The following is a 23,484-nucleotide window of genomic DNA, read 5'->3' as shown; positions in this document are numbered from 1 at the left end:
GCTATTTATACCGCCGGCTAATTGATCGCTGGCATTTTGCTCTGCTCAAATTAGCCCGATAAGCTTTTGTGCTTTAATTAATGCAGCGCCGGTTATAAATCCCATTACATTTGCACAAACGTCGCGGTTGTCGAGCGGTCCGTGATCCCGGCGCCGCCCGGGGGTAAGTGCTCCGCTCCTCAGCTGATTAAAGGGAGATGCTGTTAAAAAACGGCACTGGAAGTTAATGTTCTCACTCAAGACATTAATCTTTAATCGGGGCCGACGGCGCCGCCCCGCTGACCCAGTGAGTCCTCCGAGGACGCTCCTCACGCCATGACGGCTCGCCGATCGGCAAAAAGACGGAGGCCGGCTCGCAGACGCCGCAGAACGTCCGGGAAAACCGCTGCGCGGAATTTGTCGAGGCGCCGAATGATCTGGGACTCTTCCCCGAAGCGAACATTCGCCACGCGAACATCTCGCCGTCCGCGGCGTCCTCTCCACACTCTCCATCGCCCGTCGACACATGGAAGTATGACTTCCTTTGAGCGAGGCGGGCGGATCTGTCAGCGCATTTGTTCGTTCGGGTCGAGAGGGGGTTTATTTTATTTTTCAGAAAGCCTCCCGCTATCAGCGATGCAGGCTTTCTGTTCATTCATTGCGTTGAATGCAAATATCCAGCGTTCCTCGTTGAGTCTTTCCACGCCGCCCTCTTTGGTGGCGCCGCAGCGTCGCTCTGTAGCTCTGGGTGTCTTCAGATTCCTCAATCCCTTCACGTCCTGCTCTGGTTGAGATCATCTGAGCAGGGCTTCAGAGCCCCTTCCGGCCGGCCGGTGAAACGAGTGCCTTTTCAGAGCCTGGTTTGAGACGGGCTGCTCCGCCAGAGCAGAACACACAACCTTCTTTTTGAAATTCATCAAACTCATCATTACTGCACGCTTCGAGAAGATAACCAGCCTGGCCTTTAGTTCATTTAAAATATTTGATTTTAAAGTGAGAATAAGAATAAGAACAACTTTATTCATCCCGAAGGAAATTGTTGTGCCAGTTACAGGAAAATATAACAATAATAAATAATAGTAGAAAAATGTATAAACAGTAAAAAAAAAGAAAAAAAAGAAAAAGGGAGTATTAGAAATACAAATAAACTATAAAGTGTCTTAAGTAACAAGTGAAAGATAAGTCGTGCACAAGAGTATGACAAAGTTTCATATATTTGCTTTTGTTGACTTTTTGGTTCACGTCATTTATTTGAACTAATTATGACTCTGTCCGTGACTCGTCTGCAGTATTGACAATCATATTTCACAAATATTAAACCCTGATGTATTATATTTTATCATGCTCTTGCTATTCTTCACATTTAATTATTCTGTATGTCTTTGCTGCCTCGCCATTCTCCCTCTCCTTTGCCTTTCCACCGGCTGAATCCTCCTGTTTACTCTCAAACCTGACACATCCGTCTCACAACCACAGAAAAGTGTCCATGTGAAGGAATCAGCTGCAGCACAACCCTGGGAGAAGCGATCTGCAAACAAACAAACAAACATGCCATGGGTTTTGTCTCCTCCTAGTGGACCAGATGTCCTGGGCCTGTGCTGAGCCTTGCAGACACATCTTCTGCACGCAATCATGGATTCCTTCATCCATTATCTAGATCGGTGTTTCCCAACCGCTGTGCCGTGAGAGATCATCAGGTGCGCCGTGGAAAAATGCCCACTTTCACCCGATTGGTCCGAAAATTATTTATCCAACGCAAATAATGTGTCTTCCTATGTCTATGTGGGCAGCGTGTCCATTCCATGGCAACGGCTAGTGAATGAACCTGTGCATCTGTGCATCAGAGTGATTGGTGACGCTTTGCGTGATACATTTTTAAAATAAAAAGTACCGTCATTTCCGGACTATTGAGCGCACCTCAGTATTAGCCGCACCGGCTAGCCGATCGCTATCTCGGTCTTCCTCCTGCGCACTAAAACCATCAAAGTCGTCTTCTTTGGTGTCGGAGTTGAACGGAATCATAATTTCCCGTCATTTCATCGGTTCGATGTGACGAGGATAAACGTTTTAGCGGCGTGAAGCTCGTTAGCGTCTCCCTCCCGAAGTCCACATATTAGCCGCAGCGTTGTTTATGTGAAAAAAGCTGCGGATTTTCATCTGGAAATGACGGTACTTGTATCTGCGTAAACAAACAGGCAGCGTTGTTGAAAACGACCAAGACGAGTGAGAAAGCAGTGAAAGCTGCTATAAAGTTGCTGAACTCGTCTCTAAATCCAAACAGAAAAACATTAATACGACCTGCCGGCAAGATCATTGGAGAAGAAATGCTCGGCTCTGGCGTTGATAAAGAAATATCCAGTTCTCTCCAATAATACCATTTCCAGACATATTGATGACACGTCTTCAGACATTGAAATAAGTGTTCCGGAAAAGTTGCACATCAGTGGGAAATTTGCATTGCAACTTGACAAATCTACAGATATTAGGTATATTAGATTTCACACTGAGTAAATTGAGACGACGGTTTCATTCTAATTCGTTAAAAAATGTTTTTGACATATTTATTTGGTGGTGTGCCGTGTGATTTTTCTAAAGTAAAATATGTACCGTGGCTCAAAAAAGGTTGGGAAACACTGATCTAGACGAAGTAGAGCGCTGTCAGGGTTTTGGAGGTGATAAAGCCTGTCCCAGGAGGTCCTGGAGCTTGTCCCAGGAGGTCTCCCTGGACCGGTCAATCCCAGGGTCACATGGAGATGGACAACATCCACAGATCTGGACAGTTCAGGGTCTCCAGTGAAGCTCCTGCATGTGTTTGGGCTGCAGGAGGAACCAGGAGAACCCTGAGGAACCCCAGGCAGACCCGGGGAGGACGTGGAGCCTCCACACCAGAAGGCCTCCTGTGGAGATCCAGCCGACGAGAGGAGGAACGCGATTGGAACATAACAGACTTTCGACCATTTAAATCCGTTAAATAAGCAAGTTGATCTGCTCTCATGGAAAGAAAGATTGACTTTCTAATCATGGACGCCACGGCTGACGTCACATCGCGAAGATAACACGTGACTTCCCTGTTGACGGGTGCCGGTTTCTCCCACAGCGCCCCCTGGCGGCCGCGCGGAGAAGTGCACCAGTCGACCGAGTTTTCAACATGATGTCGTCATAACGTTTGTTAATGAAAGATGTTCGGACTTTTGTTTATTTCAAAACGGCATATTTGTGCGGGAAGTAATTCTGAAAATATGAGCGCAAAAAGTCCGAGAGCGACAGGAAACCTTCTTCAACGTGAAGGTCGCGCTTCGGTTGTGACTCTTCCCGTCAGACGACCTTGAGCAAATAATACATCTTTCACAATTACAGAGAAAGTGGTTATAATCCCAGTCGAGTTGGACTCGTTTTACCGCTTTCACGCGGACACGCACGGATTTCCACGTACGGGCACGTCGCCGAGCGCCGGCCCAACGCGCTGATTTGATTGGCTGACGACCGCTTGGCCCTCTGAGATGTTCAGGGAACGTCGGACCATTTTTTTAAAATGACGCCACGGCACCGGAAAAGCTCCCTTAAACTTTACAGCAGCGCGTTTTCCACAAGTTCGAGGGACATTCTAGAGCGGTATTTTCTCCAATCGTCCCTCTGAGCCTTTAAATCGTCGATTGTTTCGATTTAAAGGTCGCGTTTTTGGGGTGTCATTCAGAATTCCGAGCTCCGCGGGAGACCCCGAAGGCCTCACACGACCGTCCGCTGACCGCCGAGGGAACCGGCGAGTACCGGAGCGTCCCCCGCCCTGCCGCCGGGATGAGGAGCCGCTCTGCCCGGCTGTGACCTCCACCCTCGCCGGGATGGAGTTCGTACTGAGCGGGGCGGCGGCGTGCGGAGCCTGCCTGTTCACCAACCCGCTGGAGGTGGTGAAGACCCGCATGCAGCTGCAGGGCGAGCTGCAGAGCCGCGGCTCCTACCGCGTCCACTACCGCAACGTCTTCCACGCCTTCTACACCATCGGCAAAGTGGACGGCGTGGCCGGCCTGCAGAAGGGCCTGGTGCCCGGCCTGGTCTACCAGTTCTTCATGAACGGCGTCCGCCTCGGCTCGTACGCCGTCATCGAGTCGTCCGGTTACATCCACACCGACGGCAGGGTCAGCGCCGCCAAGACCACCGTGGCGGGGGCGGCGGCGGGGGTGCTCGGGGCCGTGATGGGCAGCCCGGTCTACCTCGTCAGTACACCGCGACGTGCACGTCTCACCGGGACGAGACGCCGATCCCTGACTTTGTCTCCTTCTGACAGGTGAAGACTCACCTGCAGAGCCAGGCCTCCTCCAGCATCGCGGTCGGACACCAGCACCGGCACCAGGTAACATCACCTTTGACACTTGAGAAAAGTTTGTTAAAAACCTGAAGGTCTGCAGCTTCTTCTCAGCCGAGATCTTGGCGGGACACGGTTTGATGGTTGGGTCGTCCCAACTGACCTGAAGGTCTTGCGGCCAATGTTGGGGTTCATGTCGATGCTTGTTTTCCGTGTGATTTTGGACTCGCTGGGAACGATGCGGGTGCGTTTTGGGGTGCGATGAAGTCAATCAATTGTGTGTTTTTTACCCAGAATTGAAGGGAACAGTTCTTTACCTTTGCACGCTCGTGTGGCCAACAACAGCTATCACTCATTAAACGGACGTTTAACCGTCACTCAGACGTTTCCGGGACTAAAACACAGTTACAGTTTCATAAAAAAGGCACAAGAAACGACGATGCGTTTATTTCATTTTGTTCATTCATTCGTTATCTATCTCCGCTGTGATTGGCCGAGAGGAGACGTTCCTTCAGGGTCCGTCACGGGGCAACGTGGAGACCCCTCCGACCATTCACAAATTTGGAAAATTCAGGGTCTCCGCTGATCAGGAACCGGCCCCAGACGTTTGGAGAACATGGAGGCTCCGCTCAGAGAGGTCCCCTGTGGGAAGCCCACCTTCCGGGGACCTTCTGGCCAGGAGGTGGAGGCGCTAACCGCCGCGCCGCCATCATTTATCTAGAAACTCATTAACAGCCGTCAATGATCTGGACGTTTGTGTGACATTCCGGAGATGCCGACGATCGCTCGGGTCTGATCGGAGCAGAAAGGCTTCCAGCGTGGCGCGGTGACCTTTCACCCGGACGTCCCTCTCCTCTCCGGCCTCTCTGAGATGTTTCCACATCGGCGTGTCCTCCTGTGCTCCCCAGGGGATGACCCAGGCTCTGCTGGCCATCTACCGGCAGCACGGCGTCCTCGGCCTGTGGAGGGGCTCCAGCGCCGCCGTCCCCAGGGTCAGCGTGGGCTCGGCCACGCAGCTCTCCACCTTCTCCTCCGCCAAGGAGCTGGTCATCGATCTCCAGGTCAGTTCAACGTCAGCGGGTTTCCTTCTTCTTCACGTGACCACGAGAATAAACCCGAGCGGCGGATACGTGTGGATATGTTACAGGGCTGCAGTAGACCTGGCACCAGAGTAGCATGTAGCATGTAGCATGTAGCACAAACAGCCGGACCGAAGGCCCGGAGTGGAGACAAAGTGAAATAATGGGACGCTCCTTTGACTCGCAACTGTAACATCTGCTTCGCAGTGTTTCAAACAATCCAGCATGTTGTGTAGAAGCTCCCGCTGGTCGGTAGCGAGCGGGGGGGCCCCGGGGGGCCCGCGGGGTGGGGGTGGGGGGGGTCATTGTGGCTCAGACAAAGCTGCGAGCCGCAACGGAAATTCGACCCCTTTCGTTTTCACACACACACACACCCCATGTGGAAACTGGACGGGCCTCCGTGGCTATTTTTAACAAAAAAAAAAAAAAAAAAAACAGCAGGCGGATTGGCCGCGGCCCCAGGACCCGCGGCCCTCGGGTGGGACCTGAACGCACCGCAACGGGCCTTGTAAGCCTCGTGATTGTCTGCCAAACAGAGGAGTCATTCAAAGGTGGGCCACAACCACGCTATTGGTGGTCTCGGAGGTCTCGGAGGTCTCGGAGGTCTCGGAGGTCTTGGTGGTCTTGTAGGTCTTGGAGGTCTTGGTGGTCCCTCCCCGGCTCAGACAAACCGGCTGCTGTGAGCAAACACTGACCGGCGTTCCTTCAGCCCCGCCTGCACCCGCCAGGAACAGCCGTCACATTGTGTAAAGACACCAACGGCCTTCTCATGCGTGTGTGTGTGTGTGTGTGTGTGTGTGTGTGTGTGTGTGTGTGTGTGTGTGTGTGTGTGTGTGTGTGTGTGTGTGTGTGTGTGTGTGTGTGTGTGTGTGTGTGTGAGAGAGATAATAATAGCTGTGTTTCTCATTGCTCCACATGTGTGTTTTCAGGATGACTTAAATTTAGAATTAGTGGGTGAAGGTGTGTGTGCTCCTCGCTCGTACCTGACCTTCACGGATCCCTGAGAAACCACTGATGACTCCCAGTGTCGTCTTCTTCTTCTTCTTCTCCTAATTCTTCTTCTTCTTCTTCTTCTCCTCCAGGTGTTTGCAAAGGACAGCTGGCTGGTGGCGCTGAGCGCCGGCATGATCAGCAGCGTGGCGGTGGTGTTGGCCATGACGCCGTTTGACGTGGTGAGCACGCGGCTCTACAACCAGCCGGTGGATCCCCGGGGCCAGGTGAGGACCCTCGCCATTTCTACTCATGTTTTGCCTTCACGTCGCAGAGGACGTTTGGGGTTCGGGCTGCTTTTTGGCCGGTTCCAGCGGCTCTTTATACTTCACTAGCAGGTCATCAGTAAAACTCCTGGTCCAAATCTTCTCGTCTTGGCAACCGGACTTGAATTTCTTCACTTGAGGACGTCTCAGCCCTCATCCCAGAGGCCACATTCAGCTCGTGAAACGTCTTCAGGTGAAGAAATTCATGTCCGGTTGCCAAGACGAGAAGATTTGGAGGAGAATTCACCCGAGAATGACCCGAGAATGACCCGAGAATGACCCGGGCCGCTCTGAATCATTCGATACCGCAGTCGGTTCTTTAACGCGCAGCTCCGCCCAGGCGGTCGGTGCCGTTCCGCCATGTAATGGATGACCTGTTTTGGGCGAAGGCCCGGCTCCCTGGAGACCATTTGATGCTGTGATCCCGCAGGGCCGGCTGTATCGAGGATTCACCGACTGCTTCTCCAAGACGTTGAAGAGGGAGGGCGTGACGGGGCTCTACAAGGGCCTGGGAGCTTCCTACTTCCGCCTGGGGCCGCACACCATCCTGTCGCTGTTCTTCTGGGACGAGCTGCGCAGACTCTACACGCCGCTCAGATAGCGGCGGCGGCGGCGCGGTCAGCTCTCGGTCTGCTCTGCGAACGGGACCCTCACCAGTCAATATGCAAGTCAGGACAATGTCGACGCGTGTGACGTAAACACCGGATGGCGGCGGGCGAGAACCCCTGCCGCCATCGCTGCTTCAAGGTTTGACTACCTTCTGTTGGAAGGAACCCTCCTTGAGGAGGCCAGAGGAAAGCATCAGCTGTGACTCACAAATCCAGGGAAACAACAACTTCACGCAATATTTGCACAACTTGGTGAGCCTTCTCTTCGTCATTCGACGTCTACTGGGGGAGGCGGGAACCCAGATAGCTGACGGCTTCAGTTAATCTGGCTGATATGGTGTCCTTTAGGACCTGCTGGGTGAGATGGAGCCAGTGAGGAGGAGAAATGTGCTTCCGATCAATCTAGAAGATATCTAGACGTATTTTGTTTTTGAACCGTCAGTCTTTCCTCACTCCTGTTCCAAGGGAGCATCTGCAGATATATATATATATATATATATATATATATATATATATATATATATATATATGTGTATGCATGTATTAGTTTTAAATGTGAAGAATCATGGAGGTCACAGGAGTGGAAAGGTTCCCGGCAGTGCATGTGATTTGTCCTTGGAGCTCGCGGAGTCAAACTCTGCTCTGACGTGAATCAGTGGCTCCGCCAGAACAACTTATCTCCACAACGTTCTTCCGGGTTCCTTCTGGAAGAAATTCAAAAAGCCTTTTAAGAGCGTGCGGGGTTGCTGGCACTCCTCTTTCCTGTCAGACAACTCACTCCCGATCTCCGGAATTTAGACGGCGTGGATGAACTTCCCCTGGCAGCTGCAGCCGCCGCGGGCGGGAAGCTCATTCTGCACTGCAAGCGCTGAATGAACCAGCGCTTTGCATTGAAAGATGTTGAGAAATTAATTTATTTGGATTTCGAGTCACCAAACTCTACCGGACAGGTTTTGGAAAAATACTAGTTTCCCGTGTATTGGCTGGTCTTCTCAATATTTGTCTATATTTATAAATCCTTCCCTTATAAGGCATTACTGGGTGTTCACGGCGTTGCAGGATGTGTCCGCGATCCAGGTTGTCCTGTTTGTGGCTCAGACCCGATGCTCTCCTCGCTCCAGGAGAACCCATGCCTTCACAGACTCCCATGCCTTTTTTAGGATTTTCTATATGTTGGTTGATTATCAGGGATCAGAAGCGGGGGTCTTTTTCCTCCTCCGTCCTCCAGTGTATTATGGGATGCTGGTTCCAGCGGGTCCATCTCCTGCGTCCCGGGGCCTCCTCCAGGAGCTCTTTCAACTCCTCCGCCGAATATTGTTGAAGGGAGGCCACTGACCTTTTCCACTGGGAGAAGTTCTTTAGTGGCCAGAAGGTCAACCTGGATCATGATGTCATTTCGGACACTTTTGAGAAGAAAGCCTCGATACGACGTCTTGATTGTCGTCGAAGTGCAGATCGCGCTTTCATTGAAGTCCTTGTGGCCTTGGGATCGGTCGCTAACGGTGCTGGACTTTATTTTGCTTTGGGTTTTTGGTTTGAATTTTATTTTTTAGTTTGAGGTCCATCAGATTCCTTCTTCCAGTGTCAGGTAGTTTCTTGCTGCTCCCCAGCCGTCTGCTGCTGCTGCTGCTGCTGGTGTTGCAGCCTTTTGCTTTTCCTTTGGCTGATCAAATCAATAACACTGTATTTTGTGGGGACGGGTGTTTTAGATGTGTTACATATCATCCTTTTGAATCATTTAATCAGTAGATAATAGATAATAAAAATGAAGCGTTCTGATTGTGTAGTTAAAAAGTAACGATGTAAGCAGATGGAAAGGAAGTGCTCGATAACGCTGGTGTGAAGGAGACCTTTGAAGAGCCCGGATCTGATCCCGGATCTGATCCCGGATCAGCTCACGCCTGTGCTTGCCTGAAGTGTGGTTGGAACGCAGACCCGCCGGCCCGTCTGCCGTTTGACTCCTCAAATAAAGGGCCGTGGCAACAACGGCGTAACCCTGCAAAGCTGCTAAAATAAAGGCTTCGTGATTACATTTGAAAGGTGCTTCAGGTGTTTTCTGGAGAGGGTCGTCCTCCAACCGAGCAGATGTGAGGAACATGAATGATTACAATTTTTTTTTTTTTCTTCCATCCGACCTCACGGTGACGCCGTCATCTGGAAGATGAGTTTAAATGATGGTTTTGGACTAAACGCCTAGAGACAGGAGAATCTGCTGGTGTGACGTGAACGTGAGTGCGCTTGAGTGCAAAGCAAATGGATGCTTGTTTTCCAAAGAGCCACACATGCTTTCCTCCGGGATCCTCACAGATGTTCTCGGACAATCAGGGCGCCGGCGGCCAAGTTGGATTTTTTCACATTACATTCCAGTCATTTGGCAGACACTTTTAACCAAAGCAACTTACAAGAAGTGCAATTCGGTCATTGAAGATCTGAAGTGCCAGTAGTCAGAAGTGCCCACGCGACCAAATAGCCATCTTAGAACCATATACATTTGTACACTCTTTATTTTTATTTGTGAAGTGCAAAGGTACAACATACGTTGTAAAATGAGGTGCTGAGCCTTGGATAGATCCCAGCTCAATGTGGGCGTCCTTCTGCCTCCACGGTCAGGGGAAAAGAGGGAGTTTGCTAAGAGACGGAGGGTACGAGGGGTGGGAGGGACGCATGGACACATACCAGCGGTGCTAACAGCTACACGCTAAAGGTCAAATAGAAGGAACGAAAGGGCCGACGACGGGAAGTGATTTGTTCTGGATGTTTGGAAAAACCTGTGGATATTTTCCTCAGAATTGGTTTTTACTGTTAAAATGTTTTTCCGTAAACATTTTATAGTTTAATCATAACATTGCCTATGGCTCGTTTCCCTCAGATTGCAGTAAATAATGTCGGACTTCCTTCTTGTGAGTAACTGCAACTAGAATTTAGAGAATTGAAAGTACTCTAGGATGTGACTTCGCTTTTTATTTGGGGTATTACCCAGTCCAGGTTTTGGAAAAGCCTGATACAGCACTAAATTTTTGTAAGTCATTTTGGATAAAAGCGTCTGCTAAATGACTAATGTAATGTAAGTCTGTGTATCAATGACATTAGTCAAAGATTCATTCAACAAAATGTAAACGATGATCACAACCATGCTATCCTGCACACCAGTGCCTTATAATGTCAGTATTTATAAAGTCTGTCTCCTCTCTAGCAATAGAAAACTGAGTTTTACATTAAAAAAAAAAGTCTCTTAATAAACCAAAAAACAAAACTTTAACCCAACTTTATTGGGGGAAAATAGAGGTAATCCTCTTGTCACAGCAGCTCAACAGTTATAGTGTCAATAAATATAGACCCTTAGCAGAGAACAAAAGACATCCACAAATAAATAGACATCAGAGAGAACAACAACATCAAGGATAAGAACTGACAACAGAATGGGAAAAAAACAAACAGTTATGGTGAAAACAGACAACCAGAATAAGGACAGGAAAATAAACGTAGTGACAATAGGAATGACAGAACTAAAGAGCATGAAGCCGCAGTGCAGAGAAAATCTATAAAGAAATATTAAATCATAGCTTTTCCAAGTCATTTTGGAAAAAGGACAAATATTTGATATATTTATTAAAACTCTTTCTATGTTTGAAAATCATTTTAAACAAATGTCAACTACTGATGTCAGGGCTGGGCAGTTACTTTGGCTGCTTAGCCAACTAGGTATCATGTAAGTACAACAAAATGAAAACTGCAAGTCAAATATTGAAATGTTTTGGCTTTTTATTTCAACTTTAAAATGACGATTATATCAATGTACCTAAATTATTTTGTATGTAATGATCCATACAAAATTAAAAGACAATACAAAGAGTTTCTAAATTCAATACGGATTGAAAATACTTATTAAAATACTCAAAGAAAATAGTTTGGCGGGCCAGTTAAAAAAACAAACAGGCCATAAAATGCCCAGGTCTGTCATGTGTTTTAAATGTGTCATAAATAAAGCATAAAACCTAAAACAAAAACAAATAAGTTTGACTCTGAAATTGTGTTGCATAAATAGAAGTTAGGAGACAAGTACCAGTGCCAAGTACTGCGGTGCTCTGAGCATGAAAACCAGACATTTGCACTCATTTCTGACCCTCTGCTGACAGGACGCGAACAGACCACATGTCCGGGACGAAAAGGACATTTAGTTGCAATGAAGAATGATATTTTACTTGAAGTTAAACTGAAACATCGACATGCTAACGAAGATCAACATGCTAACCGGAAGCGAGTTCATACTTGCGAGCTAAAGCACGCTAGCAGATCTAGCTAACACAGGTATGAGAAGATTCCGCTATCCAGTCCGCGATATTCTTTGAAACATCTAGTAGCAACCTGATGTGTTGAGGAGGAACGGAGATCTTTACAAGGAACCGTCAACTTTGGCTTCTTTGCTAAATATCATGAGCTGCTTTGACTTTAGATCGTTAAAATGGTCAAACATGCTAGCATGCATTGAGGTGGAACGCAACGTCGATGTTTCTAGTCGGACCCATTTTGGGGACGGACCAGTGCTCTACTATTCAACTTGCTTGAATCTATAATATTTGAAATCAATTCGATAAGGAATCGATTTCTGCATTGAGCACTATGTACCTCACTCTTCCTTTAACCCCCGAGGAAAAAGAGAAACACCTTAAAATGATGCATGACATTTACCCATCCAAGGAATTATTGAGGTTACGCTTTGATATTGAAGATAATATTTGTACATTTATTGTTCTCGTGCAAAAAAAGATACAAGGCTTCTGGGCTAAAATTAAAAAAATGGATTAAAGAAAAGTTTCCATCATCACCAGTTTCTTTCTCAAGAGATGAGATAACATTTGGTTTACTTTTAGGAAACGAAAGAGATGAACTCTGTCAAAGTTATTTTACAAGACAGAATGCAAAAATGTTCTCACAATTTTACTGCCTTTAAAAACGATTTTGAATTACATAAGAAAATCTTTAAAACTTAAAAAAAAAAAATCCAAACACTAAAAGAATATACCGTTTTATGACTGATATTCCTCTAGATCCATTGCGCTAAATACACATTGCCGTTGCCATTTTTTCCCCTTATTTCCAAAATTCAACATTTCTGACAGGCCTTTCGTCGTGTTTCGTTTTACAGTTAATTGATTGTAAAATAAATGTCCTTATGTTTCCTCATGCCTGTTTATGTCATTAATGTTCGATTGAATTTAGCCATGTTTTGTCTGTTTATATTTTATACGTACAATAAAGTAAAAAAAAAACAAACAACTTGGTAGAATCTTTATTTACGAGCTTTGAATATTGGGATTTATAGTGTAAATAATATGATGCTATAATCATAACATTTAAAGGCTGTTTGTGTATACATTTTTTTCCGCTTGCGAGTTCCTTATAATGACCATGTGAAAATAATGTACCCACTATAAAAATGCAAAGAATGTATTTATGAATAAATATTTGTGTCGTTCATCTAGAAAGTGAAGAGATTCAAGTCCAGTTGCCAAGACAAGAATGCACTGCAGCGGCTACAAAACGGTAGATCTTGATGTAATGGGGATGTTATGCTCTTTTTTTGATATATTATGCTGTGAGTCTTATAGCATAATATACTTGTTTTTATGAAACTCGACCTGCAGGTCATGATCGATGTAATGGGTATATTATGTTGTTTATAGCATATTCATAGCATACTATGCTACACAATTCATAGCATAATATACTTATTTATATATGTGTATGTATAACAACTGATTACGATCAAAGTCATGGGTATATTATGCTGTAGTCTTACTTTTTTTTCCAATATATTTTGTGCCTTAAATTTTAAAACATAATGTAATTGTTTATATATGAAGCAAACAATAGATCATGATCAACTTAATATGTTTACTATACTATAATTAAAAAAAAAAATTATATATTGTGCCTTAAATTATACAGCATAATATACTTTTTATATATGATTCGACCTGTGGTTCGCAAGCAATGTAATGGGTATTATAATGTAATTTATTTAGATTTATAGTATATTACACTATGAAGTTTATAGAAAAATATACTTGTTTATATATGTATCGACCTGTAGATCACGATCAATGTAATGTTTTTTTTTTATTTATTTATAGTATTTATTCTATGAGGTTTATAGAATAGTATACTTGTTTATATATGTATTATATGATTAGAATTGACGTCATGGGTATATTGTGCTTTTTTCATACATATATTTAGCCTTAAATTTTATAACATACTTTATATGTGTATCAACCAGTACATCTGTTCAACTTCATGGGTAAATTATGCTATTCTTTTACAATTTTTTATATATATATATATATATATATACTGTGCCTTAAATTATACACAATATACTTTTCGATAGTATAGCTTATATTGTATTGTAATTAATTTTTTTTATACCACATGACACTATACATTTTATAGCCAACAATACTTATTTATATATGTAAACCATTTGATCATGATCAATTGAGTGGATGTATTATGCTATAATTTAATTTTAATATATATTTGTATTGTGCCTTAAATTTTACAATATAATGTCCTTGTTTAGATATATGTGTCAACCTGTAGATCCCAATCAACTTGATGGATATATTATGCTCTAATTTTTTCAAATATATTGTGCCTTCAATTTAATGGCATAATTTTCTTATAATTTTCTTGTATCAACTTCATGTATATATGGTGCTATAATATTTAAACTGCTTCCAATATAAATTGAGCCTTAAATTTTATGACATACTTATGCATCAACCAGTAGATCTTGTCACCTATGGGTATATTATACTATTCTTTTACTTTTTTTTTTAAATATATTGTGCCTTAAATTATACACCATATTATCCTTTTTTATATATGTACAGACCTGTCGATCATGATCGATGCAATGTGTATATTATTTTATTTTATTTCTTTAATTTACACCATATTACCTATAAAGTTTATAGCATAATATACTTGTTTATATATGTATCAACCAGTTAATCATGATCAACTTCATGGGTATATAATGCTTTAGTTTTCACATTTTATTCAACATATCGTGCCTTAAATTTTACAGCATAATATACTTTTTATTCTTGCATCGACCAGTAAATAGCCATCGATATATAACGATACATTTTAAAGCATACAATAATAGTTTATACCCGTATCTTTTCAGTTGCCATGATTGTGGGAGAAAAAGATGCAATGCTGCTGCCGTAACTGGAGGTTTATTTCCTGCACTTGTTTTTGTGGTGCAACAAACTGGACAGAAGAAAGAACTGAAACCGAGGAGAAAAAGAGGAAAACAAACTTTCCTCAAATCAAAACCTCTCCATGAAGTTTTTCCAAATGAGGTACTTTTTAATCGGGTTGTAACAAGTAACAGCAGTATTTCCACACAGAGTATTACATTCTGCTTTTATTACCAATATAGTCTGTATTCTTGCACATAAACATCCACACATGAAAGGGTCTTCTGCATATTGCAGTCTCTGCAATCAATATCGTAGATTCATTTCCTGTATACTCCGGTCATGGTAATCAATACTTTGCACATGCATAGTTGTAATATTTACAGACATCGTTTGTACATGCATGCATATATATATCTGTTATTAAGTTCCACCCTTGCAAATAAAGGAAAGGAAATGAATAATTGGTGTGGGTGATAAAAAAAAAACAGCTGTTCCGTGACTAAAAATGTGTGATGACAGTTGTGTGTTGTGTCGTTCCCTGGACATGAAGCTCACCCTCGAGCTTCAGGGGGTCCTGGTCTGCAGCTGGAGACCTGAGCCTCAAACAGCCAGCAGCAGGTGTTTGTATCACAACACACACGTTTGCGTTTTCACGGCAGATGGTGAAGGGGAAGGAGTCTCGGCTTTTGTGCTCTTTTGGGTTTCCTGCAGACGGACAAAGAGTTTAAAAATACACACTGCTGCACCACCAGGACACCGAGCTCAGAATGAAAAGAAAACTGTGAAACCCCTGCCGTAAAGCCAGCAAAAAAGACTCCTTTAAATGTTCAAAAAGTGTTTACAATTACAAAAATATCACCTAGATATGCTAAAACATTTGAGGCTATAAGAAAAAAAAAATGAGAATACAAGAAGTGTTTCGGACGTTCCAAAAATAAATAAGAGACAAATAGCAAAACCATTTTTTCTTTTTAACATTTAACATTGAATATTCTCTTTGCAGGTTAGTTTTTGGCTTGAATTAGAAAATAGAGAAAATACTCAATAGAGTAAAAACATTCTTGATATAAGCATCCACCGGACTCTCATAAAAATACTGCTCCAAAAACATCTTAATCCCGATTCTGCCCTTCTTCTTTCCAACCCGACCCGTCAGCATGGTGACCTCTCACCAGGACCACGACTAACATCCACCCCCAGGTCCTGTCATATAAACTGCCATCTCATAACTCCCACTTTGAAAAACTGCAAAGGGAACATTATTAAAATAAAGCATCCTTACCCGAATACATTGCGAGCGGATCCCGGCCGCCGTCTCTACTGGCTCTTCTGCTTGGCGGCGGCTCTGCTGGGGTAGCAGAGGACCTGAGCCAGGAGGACGCAGCTGGAAAAGGCTGACGCCACATGGAACAAGAGAACAAGAGAACCTCCCCCATCCTGCAGAAATAACCTCGCACATCAATACAAACCATAAATATGAACCTCTTGGCTTGTGATTTATGCATATTCGCTCACCTGCAGCGAGACAAAGGCGAGTCCCAGGGAGGCCAAACACGACAGGAGCACCGACGGCGCCGACAGCCGGCCTGTGTGGCCGTTGGAGAAGTTGGTACCAGCCTGGAGAACCTGCGAGAAATACATTCAGCGGGTCGTCGGAAAATAAACGCAGAGTTCAAATCTACCCAGGTGGAAGGTGGAGGACGACCCGGGGGAGGAGTCTGCATCCAGATGTTACTAATCAGGTGGAGAAAGTGATCTGGACGAAAAAGGATCCGATAATTTCGGTTCAAACGGGATTCTATTGTCCTGATATGTCGGGAACCAACATCGGGAAGGAATCCCAGTTATTGAATAGGATTCTTCACGCATTGTATGATTATTCTGCAACGAAAAGCTGGAAATTATTATCATATTCATATTTGTTCATCAGCTCCGTCCAATGTCATAAATCCCCATCGCAACACCTCTTCAAAAGCCGCTTGTCTAAATTCCGTCCAGTAGGTGGCGCCATTCTGTAGCAAAGGGAGTGATCACGAGAGGACGCTTAGCGAGCCGCTACCTTGCTGGCGACTAAAGCTGGTAAACTGGAGGACTCCACGGCCCGGCCCACCGCTGGGGTCGCACAGGAGCCCAGGAGGAACATGGAGCCGCTGTAGGCCAGCAGGAACAGCAGTCCTGCACGCACAAAACCCACAACAGCAGCAGGTGAGACGCACAACCGGAAGAACCTCCGTGCACGCCGAACGCCGCCGCCCCCGGACACGGAGCGCTTGCAAAATATTCATATCAGGAAATGCAACAAATGAAATGAGAGGGCAAATAAATGCAAGTAGAGTTAATGAGATTATTTCAGTCTTCTCAACTTGTTCATTGAAACGGTGCACAAATACAGCACGATTATTACACATAAGATTTAAATAAATGGTAATTCATCTAAAACTCCTCAAAACATTGTTATCTGCTCTGAAAAGATGTCGGCTGCAACTCCAGCTTATGTGGCCTATCATGCCTACATCAGCCCATTTCCTTTGAAATCAAGAATAAAATGAATAAAATCATGCATGCAATACGCTGTTTGCAAGCAGTTTTAGATTTATGAATAATATTATTTCTAAATAACTTTTTGGATCTATTAAGTGTGTTTTACAGGATTTCATTTCCATTCCTGAATTGTTTTACGCAGTTTAGGAATAAGAATAAGAACGACTTCATTTATCCCGAAGGAAATTGTTGTGCCAGAGTTTCAAGTAAAACATAACAATAATAAATAATAGTTGGAAACTGTATTTCCAATTATAATATACATATGTATATATATATATATATATATATATATATATATAAAATTTTGGAGCCACTGATGCTGATAGCGTCAGTTATTGTTTCAAAAATTCAAAATATGAACAAAAATCTCTCATATGATGATCTGTCAGTTTTTAAGATAAGATTTGCTGTATTGATTTGCATTGGGGAAATTCTTTAATTTTTTAAGTTCTTTACATTTTTATTAGTATTTATCAATATCTAATTTAATTTTTAATTCTTTTTCACATGTTTTTAAATGTGCACGGATGTGTGTGTGTGTGTGTGTGTGTGTGTGTGTGTGCACGCTGACCTTTGAGGGATTCACCACGATGGTGCAGGATGAGATAGACAATGGCCGCCGTCTGGACCAGCACGAGGAAGCGATCAGCCCAGGCTCTGCAGAGCAGGAGCCACAGCAGACATTCATTCATTCATTCATTCATTCATTCATCGGCAACAACTGGGGTGTCCAAACTACGGTCCGCGGGCCAACTGTGGCCCACAGTCCACTTTTAATTGGCCCGCAGGAAATGTTCTAAATGGGATAGAACATGGGCGGTGCTTGAAACTTCCTTCTGATTGTCTTGCACTTCTTGGGAAGCCACTGTCCAGCAAGGCTGCTCGGCCAATGAAAAAAGAAAATCACGAAAAAAAACAACCACAGGTTTGCAAACATGGCGGAACAGAAGAGACAAGTTAGAAAGCAGGAAGCGTTTCAGTTTGATTTGCAATCCAACGGTGGCAGTGATGAAAGAGTAGAATGTACGATGCATCCACAGATATCAATAATGCGGAACATCAGTTCTGTCAATGCGCTGTTTTTGCGAACCACTTTCTTGTACGCTTGTTTGTTGTGCGCACGAGTTTGTATTGCAGTGAATCAATCAAAATCAGCAGGTGTCAACTTTCGCTCCGTATTTGACGAACATTTTTGAAACCACTGGCATCGGATCGGCCTCCACGGCCGGGTGATCGGCGCCCCGAACCACTCACACACCCAGCCTGGTACTGTGACTTCTAGCTTAACAAGGATACGAGTCATTTACGGAGTTTTATAGGGGAATTACCGTCGGCCATCACCGTCACAGTGGACAAATGAAAGTGTTTCGGCAAACCCACTGCAGCATAAAACTGAGCTACTGGAGGTCAAAGAAGGAGGAAGGTGGGTTCAGAAGCAGAGAGAGAAGAGGAAAGGCAAGAGTCTGGGACTGAGAGGAGGAACTTTGAATATCAGGACTATGACAAGAAAAGGTAAAGAGTTGGTGGACATGAAGCAGAGAAGGAAGGTGGATATACTGTGTGTCCAGGAGACCAGGTGGAAAGGTAGTAAGGCTAGAAGCTTAGGAGAAGCTTTAAGTTGTACTATTATGGTACTGACAAGAAGAGAAATGGAGTAGGAGTTATCTTGAAGGAGGAGTTAGTTAGGAACGTCCTAGAGGTGAAAAGAATGTCAGACTTATGAGTCTGAAACTGGAAATTGAGGGTGTGATGCTCAATGTTGTTAGTGGCTATGCCACATATGAGTTAGAGGAGATGGAGAAGTTCTGGAATGAGTTGGATGAAGTGATGCAGAATATCCCCAGAAATGAGAGAGTGGTCATTGGTGCAGACTTCAATGGACATGTTGGTGAAGGCAATAGAGGGGATGAAGAAGTGATGGGCAGATTTGGTATCCAGGATAGGAATGCAGAGGGACAGATGGTGGTTGATTTTGCAAAAAGGATGGAAATGGCTGTAGTGAATACCTTTTTCCAGAAAAAACAGGAACATAGGGTAACTTATAAGAGCGGAGGTAGGAGCACGCAGGTAGACTACATCTTGTATAGACGAGGTAACCTGAAAGAGATCAGTGACTGCAAAGTAGTTGTAGGTGAGAGTGTAGCCAGACAGCATAGGATGGTGGTTTGTAGGATGACTCTGGTGACAAGGAAGATGAAGAGGACAAAGGCAGAGCAGAGGACAAAGTGGTGGAAGCTGAAAAGGGAGGAGTGTTGCATGGTTTTCAGGGAGGAGCTGAGAAAGGGTCTGGGTGGTCAGGGAGAGCTTCCAGATGATTGGACAACTACAGCTAGTGTTATCAGGGAGACAGGTAGAAGAGTACTTGGTGTGTCATCTGGAAGGAAAGTAGATAAGGAGACTTGGTGGTGGAATGAAGAAGTGCAGGAGTGTATACAGAGAAAGAGGTTAGCGAAGAAGAAGTGGGATACTGAGAGGACTGAAGAGAACAGACAGGAGTTCAGGGAGATGCGGCGAAAGGTAAAGATTGAGGTAGCAAAGGCAAAACAAAGGGCATATGATGACTTGTATGCTCGGTTGGATAGTAAGGAGGGTGAGAATGATCTATACAGGTTGGCGAAACAGAGAGATAAAGATGGAAAGGATGTACAACAGGTCCGGGTGATAAAGGACAGAGAGGGAAATGTATTGACAGATGCTAGAAGAGTGATGGGAAGATGGAAAGAGTACTTTGAAGAACTGATGAATGTGGAAAATGAAAGAGAGGCAAGGGTAGAAGAGGCGATTATTGTAGACCACAAAGTAGCAAAAATTAGTAAAAGTGAAGTGAGGAAGGCATTGAAGAGAATGAAGAGTGGAAAAGCAGTTGGTCCTGATGATATACCTCTGGAGGTGTGGAAGTGTCTAGGAGAGGCAGCGGTAGATTTTCTGACTCGATTATTCAACAGGATCTTAGAGAGTGAGAAGATGCCTGAAGAATGGAGACAAAGTGTGATGGTGCCTATTTTTAAGAATAAAGGGGATGTGCAGAATTGTGGCAACTATAGAGGGATAAAGTTGATGAGCCATACAATGAAGTTATGGGAAAGAGTAGTGGAAACTAGACTGAGAGCAGAGGTCAGCATTTGTGAACAGCAGTATGGCTTCATGCCTAGGAAGAGTACTACAGATGCAGTATTTGCGTTGAGAATGCTAATAGAAAAGTACAGAGAAGGCCAGAGGGAGCTGGTTTGTGTTTTTGTAGACCTAGAAAAAGCATATGACAGGGTGCCAAGAGAGGAGCTCTGGTATTGTATGAGGAAGTCTGGAGTGGCAGAGAAGTATGTTAGACTGGTGCAGGACATGTATGCTCGCTGTGAGACACTGGTGCGGTGTGCTGCAGGGGTAACAGAGAAGTTCAAGGTGGAGGTGGGACTCCATCAGGGATCAGCTCTGAGCCCCCTCTTGTTTGCAGTGGTGATGGACAGGCTGACAGATGAGATTAGACAGGAATCTCCATGAACCATGATGTTTGCAGACGACATTGTGATCTGTAGTGAGCGCAGACAACAGGTAGAGGAACATCTAGAGAGGTGGAGGTATGCTCTGGAAAGGAGAGGAATGAAAGGTAGTTGCAGCAAGACAGAATATATGTGTGTGAATGAGAGGAACTCAGGTGGAACGGTGAGGCTACAGGGAGTGGAGATCAAGAAGGTGGAGGATTTCAGGTACTCAGGGTCATCAGTCCAGAGCGTAGGATAGTGTGGAAAAGAGGTGAAGAGACGGGTTCAAGCAGGTTGGAATGGATGGAGAAAAGTGTCAGGGGTACGAAGAGATAGAAGAACATCTGCCATACTGAAAGGAAAGGTGTACAAGACAGTGGTGAGACCAGAGATGATGTTTGGACTAGAAACACTTACAATGAAGAAAAGACAGGAGGCAGAGGTGGAGGTTGTAGAGATGTAGATGCCAAAGTTCTCTTTGGGAGTGACCAGGATGGAGAGGATCAGGAATGAGTCTATCAGAGGAACAGCACATGTTAGATGTTCTGGAGAGAAGGTCAGAGAAGCCAGACTGAGATGGTCATGAACAGAGGAGGGATAGAGAATATATTGGTAGACGGATGCTGGAACTGGACCAAAGAGAAGGTTTATGGACGTAGTGAGAGAGGATATGAAAGTAGTTGGTGTGAGAGAGGAGGATCCAGAGAATTGGGTTGGATGGAGAAGGTGGATTAACTGTGGAGACCCTGAAGGGAAAGAAGAAGAATTTATGCTTTATTAATCCCTCCTGGGGAAATTTGTTCATTGAACCCATCATGGATGAACCATGAGCAGCAGGCTGCCAGGGGAGCCGTTAGGGGTTCAGTGTCCCCCAACATATGGTAACCTCAGATCTTCACTTCAAGTTATTATTGCATCCCTTCAGCTATTTGCATCTAGCTGTTCCTGCTCCTGGTGTTAGAGGTGATAGCTCCTTGTCCTTCTCCACCCTCACACCCCTCTGGCTCTCCTGGTCCAGGCAAAAGACCGCCCACAGAAGATCAACCCCAGAAGGATCCGGAAGGTTCTGGCCGAGCTCCTGCGCGCATTGCGAACATACCGAGCGCACTGGAAGCGTGTTGGTGGACGGACACCTACGGGAAGGGGAATCCTCCGGCCACGATGTAGATGACCGCACACGAGGAGGAGTAAAGCTGCAGCAGGACGGCAGGTGGACTCAGGCCCCAGGCGTCGCCTCCTCGCAGGACCTTCAGCAGCTGCAGCAGCTGGGCTGCAGGGAGAAGAAGAAGAAGAAGAAGAGGGCATTGGACCGCCGGAAGGAACGTTTGGATCGGCGTTAAACGTCCTGAGGTGACCTCCCTCCCCTGGGACGGACACAGAGGGATCGATAACTTCTGTTTGCCTTCGTGACAAAAACATTGCGGATTAATTATTGACGGGCTCCTTCTGTTTGGCCATCGCAGCGCTGGACAATGAGAAGAACTCCTGCGATGTGCTGGAGCAGGGAGTGTTTGGACCAACGTGACCCTCGACGTCTTCCATCGGCGGCTACCGGACGCGCTGGTGCGGCGTTTAGATGTTCAGATGTTCAGATGTGAAGACCAGCGTGGAGAAGGAAAGGCCGGGTCTCACCCAGGAAGGTGTCCAGGAAGGTCAGGAGGCCAGCAGATCTTCTGATGGCCTCACCGAGACAGGCCACTGCAGAGGGGGGGGAGAAAACTGTAGTACTAACAAATAAAGAGTGTGTTGCACTTTGAAACACACTTTCGACGTTCGCGAGTGTGTGTGTGCAAGCCCCGCGCACACACACACACACACACACACACACACTCGCCGTGTGTGTGTGCTGGTCTCACCTTCCAGGTGGAGTTTGACGAAAAGCTCCTCGTAGCAAAATTTGGGCATGAGAAGAGTGAGCAGGGATTCGTGCAGCGGAGGCGCGGCCATGGCGGCTGCTGTGCGGGGCTGCCGTGCGGGACGGAGGGGCGGGCGGGGCCCCGGAGCCCCGCAAGACTTTTAAACACGATCGCGAGAGGTTTTTGTAGTCCGGAAGTAGAACAATCAGCCACGTACCCAATCGCTGTTATTTGGTTTCTTAAAAAAACAAAAAAACACACGTTTGTCATCAGAAACCCGGGCGTTCCGGAAATAAACTCGGTGTATCCGGATGTTTTTCCACCGCGTCTGATAAAATTCCTCTTTTTTTAATTGTTATTTAATCAGTTATGAGATGCACATTGTAAATGTTTCCGGTTCCTCCGGGGTGAGCAGACGTGCTGGCGGGGCGAGGAAGCGAACCGGAGGGTCACGAATCCGTGAAAATGTCGTGTTTCCATGCTTTTTCCACGGGAGCGCTGAGCGCGTACATGACCTGCCCCGCGCTTTGCTCGGTGTCTTACGGTACCCGCCGCGGATCCGCACCGTAACTGCGGTTCTATTCACGCAAGAGCGTTGCAAAGACTTTCCCACGCCGTTGGAGTTCCTGCAGGGCAGCGCGGAGCGGGAAGATGCTGGAGGCAGCAGGTCTGCAGGGAGGAGATACGCACCGATGTGTTGGAAAACAAGGGTTTTCTAACGTGGAAGAGGTTTTATGTCTGATTTTAGTTTGCGCGTCCGCCAACCGAACGTCCTCGCACACAGGCTCAGTGTTCCACGGCCACAACCTGCGGCAACGTCCGGAATGTCAGCCGATCGGATGCGATTAGGAAAAGAACTCATTGTGATGGAGAATCAACGACGGCTTTGTGAAGAAGCCGTCTTCTTCGTTGTGGACACGAGGTCACCTGAGAGCCGGAGGACCTCCTGAGGTCCAGGAGCAGAACCGACCCCGGCTTCGCCCGCAGGTCGGAAAGAGTTCGTCTTGGAGCCCGAGATACCAGAGAAGATGGGCTCTTGGTTCTGGGTTCTGGGTTCCCTCTGAGGCCTCATCCTCTCTCCGACTGTCGCTCTCAAACCGAGGTGATGAGTTTGCATCTTTGCGGTTGCGCGACATCACGCTGAGTTCCTGGTGGCCGTGGAGAGCAGG

At 45.6% G+C, this 23,484-nt stretch overlaps 3 protein-coding genes across 4 annotated transcripts; 1 reads left to right on the top strand and 2 right to left on the bottom strand.

Annotated features, from left to right (window-relative positions):
• The first annotated feature begins 3,408 nt into the window (after positions 1-3,408).
• Positions 3,409-14,772, top strand: slc25a35 (solute carrier family 25 member 35). Of its 2 annotated transcripts, XM_086177209.1 has the most exons (6): positions 3,409-4,190; positions 4,262-4,327; positions 5,188-5,340; positions 6,441-6,575; positions 12,706-12,766; positions 14,418-14,772. In XM_086177209.1, the coding sequence occupies exons 1-6, from the start codon at positions 3,819-3,821 to the stop codon at positions 14,459-14,461; spliced, it is 831 nt and encodes a 276-aa protein (XP_086033335.1). In that variant the 5' UTR covers positions 3,409-3,818; the 3' UTR covers positions 14,462-14,772. The 2 variants fall into 2 exon arrangements, with proteins under 2 accessions (XP_086033335.1, XP_086033334.1); XM_086177208.1 differs by lacking the exons at positions 12,706-12,766; positions 14,418-14,772 and adding an exon at positions 7,045-9,261 and having other exon boundaries at positions 3,415-4,190.
• LOC147216531 (mannose-P-dolichol utilization defect 1 protein-like) lies at positions 14,748-16,622 on the bottom strand. The gene is made up of 4 exons (XM_086177210.1): positions 16,496-16,622; positions 15,952-16,062; positions 15,719-15,873; positions 14,748-15,141 (listed from the first exon to the last, which is right to left on the bottom strand). The coding sequence occupies exons 1-3, from the start codon at positions 16,577-16,579 to the stop codon at positions 15,754-15,756; spliced, it is 315 nt and encodes a 104-aa protein (XP_086033336.1). The 5' UTR covers positions 16,580-16,622; the 3' UTR covers positions 14,748-15,141; positions 15,719-15,753.
• A 4,827-nt stretch (positions 16,623-21,449) lies between these two features.
• Positions 21,450-22,406, bottom strand: LOC147216530 (mannose-P-dolichol utilization defect 1 protein-like). The gene is made up of 4 exons (XM_086176607.1): positions 22,316-22,406; positions 21,815-21,861; positions 21,597-21,724; positions 21,450-21,537 (listed from the first exon to the last, which is right to left on the bottom strand). Exons 1-4 carry the CDS (start codon positions 22,404-22,406, stop codon positions 21,450-21,452), a joined length of 354 nt encoding a protein of 117 aa, XP_086032733.1.
• Positions 22,407-23,484: the final 1,078 nt, after the last annotated feature.

Source organism: Fistularia commersonii, chromosome 29 (genome assembly GCF_037954325.1).
Source record: "Fistularia commersonii isolate RoL2024-O1a breed Wild chromosome 29, RoL_Fcom_v1.0, whole genome shotgun sequence".
Lineage (NCBI taxonomy): Eukaryota > Metazoa > Chordata > Actinopteri > Syngnathiformes > Fistulariidae > Fistularia > Fistularia commersonii.
This window is presented reverse-complemented; position numbering and strand designations above follow the sequence as displayed.